Raw genomic sequence first — 2,484 nt, 5'->3', positions numbered from 1 at the left:
TGGGCCGGATGAAAACATGTATGTATGGATCTAATAGGGTTTCCCCTCTTGTGGCATTAGATAACTCTATAACATTGTGGTCATATGTTAAATGGCAGCTTTGTTTGTGTATTTCAAAGAAAGAACAAACATAAATTTTTTAAAGCAGGTAGTCACTTTTTTTTTTAAATTTACGGTGTGACAAATATTTGGTCATGTCTCCGATTGTAGTCTTGTGAGTTTCTACTATCACTACTCTTTGATGAACATTGAAGTGGGTGAACGTACATGCGTTAATTTATGAGTGTTTTTTGATGTTTATTTTGTTTTTGGTTTCGTGGGCTAATTAAAGTGATGTTGGACAGTTTGAAACTTCCACCATTGACATGTTCCCATCAAGTTCTAGATACAACACTGTTGGGATAGTCCAGAACTCTGGGACATTTTTGGCCTAGGGGTATTTTGGGAAAAACTTTCAAATTTTAAGTTTTTGAGTTAGTTTAGGATTCCAACTAGTTTAGTATAAATTGTTGGACTTTAATCCAAACTTGCAACAGAGGACTTGGTCATTTATTTTTCCTAGTCCGTTGGTTTTATTTGATTTAGTCATCAGTATTTTTAGGAGTCAATAAGTAACCCATTGGTTATTGAAATAGTGGTAGTCGTGGTCCTAGTTTATTGGAAGTCTTTTATTATTTAAAGAGTTGTATGTTGCAGTCTTTTATCAATTGAATACAGCAGAAAATTGCCCCCAAATACCCTTGCAATTAATCCCCTGTTCTACTCTGTTCTTCCTTTCTTTTCACAACAATCACAGCACCTGTTTTGCTTACACGTGGTATTAGAGCATACTAGGTTGCTCTCCAGTTTGAAGCTGGTATATGCCAAAATACATGCCCCGTAATACCCCTATGGATGGAAAGAAGCAAGATGGTCAGATTACTCTTCATTACCCGATGTTAGCCAAGAACAACTACACCGCATGGGCCATAAAAATGAAGGTCTTCATGCAAGCCCAAGGAGTTTGGGACGCGGTAGATCCCTCAGATCCGAAAGCAACTTTGGAAGAGAGGAAGGATAAGATGGCAATGACTTCCATTTATCAAGGTATCCCAAAAGAGATGTTATTATCATTGGCGAAAAAGAAATCGCAAAAAAGGCATGGGAGACATTGAGAACAATGTACTTGGGTGCTGATCGTGTGAAGAATGCTAAGATTCAGACATTGAAGGCAGAATTCGAGTGTCTAATGATGAAGGAGACAAAGTGTATTGATGATTTTGCAATGAAGTTGAACAACATTGTAAACAACATCAGAGCCTTGGGAGAAACAATAAAAGAGTCATATGTGGTTAAGAAATTCCTAAGAGCAGTCCCTGCGAAGTTCTTACACATAGCTTCTACTATTGAGCAATTTGGTGATCTCGACACGATGTTGGTCGAAGAGGTGGTAGGAAGACTTAAAGCTCATGAGGAGTGTGTTCTTGGGCAAGTTGATAACGTCTCTACCCAGCTACTCCTGACTCAAGAGGAATGGAAATCAAGAAGTAAGAAAAAGGAAGAAGGAGATTCGTCTTCTAGTGGTAAATCCTACCATCAACAACAAAATAGGAATTTTAACAGAGGACGAGGTAGGGGCCGAGGAAGAACAAGTAGCGGAAGAGGTGGCCGATATAACGGTTCACATCAGCAAAATCGTGAACATAACAGTTCACATCAACAAAATCGTGAACAAGGACGAGGTGTTGGTGGGAGTCGTGACCATAGCACACTTAGATGCTACAACTGTGATGATATCGGACATTTCGCATCACAGTGTCGTAAGCCTCGACGTGAGAGAAATCTACAGGAAGCAGTCTTGGCACATACTCATGAAGATGAACCCGCTCTTTTCATGGCAGCTTGCATGGAAGAGGTTTCTGATGTAGTGTTGCTACATGAAAAGTATGTGAACCCAAAGCTCCGGCCACAAGAAGATAAGTCTTTCAAATCCAATTTGTGGTGCTTGGATAATGGCGCTAGCAATCACATGACGGGTTAGAGATCAAAGTTTAGAGATTTGGATACAAGCATCAAGGGTCGAGTGAAGTTTGGTGATGATTTTGTGGTTCGTATCGAGGGCAAGGGTTCAATTCTATTCCAGCGTAAAAATGGCGAACAAAGGCTGTTGCGAGATGTGTATTTCATACCAAACTTATGCAATAACATCATAAGTTTGGGTCAACTTGCAGAAGGCGGTAATAAGGTTTTCATGGATGGGGAAATATTATGGGTATTTGACAGGCATTGGAAGCTTCTTATAAAGACAAGTCAATCCCCAAACAGGTTATACAAAGTAACCCTTGAAGAATGTGAAAATGTGTGTTTTAATGGCAAAGTTGGATGAGGCTGCATGGTTATGGCATGCCCATCTCGGTCACGTGAATTTTGGTGCTATGGAGTCTATGGCTACAAAAGGTCTTGTAGATGGTCTTCCCAAAATACATCATCCAAATCAACTTTGTG

General features: G+C 39.7%; 1 protein-coding gene across 1 annotated transcript; it reads left to right on the top strand.

The window, feature by feature from the left end:
- Positions 1-1,159: 1,159 nt before the first annotated feature.
- LOC145095164 (uncharacterized) lies at positions 1,160-2,020 on the top strand. The gene has a single exon (XM_079033093.1). It carries the CDS (start codon positions 1,160-1,162, stop codon positions 2,018-2,020), a length of 861 nt encoding a protein of 286 aa, XP_078889219.1.
- The last annotated feature ends 464 nt before the right edge of the window (positions 2,021-2,484 follow it).

This window comes from Lactuca serriola, chromosome 3, assembly GCF_051521515.1.
Source record: "Lactuca serriola cultivar US96UC23 chromosome 3, Lser_US96UC23_V15, whole genome shotgun sequence".
Lineage (NCBI taxonomy): Eukaryota > Viridiplantae > Streptophyta > Magnoliopsida > Asterales > Asteraceae > Lactuca > Lactuca serriola.
This window is presented reverse-complemented; position numbering and strand designations above follow the sequence as displayed.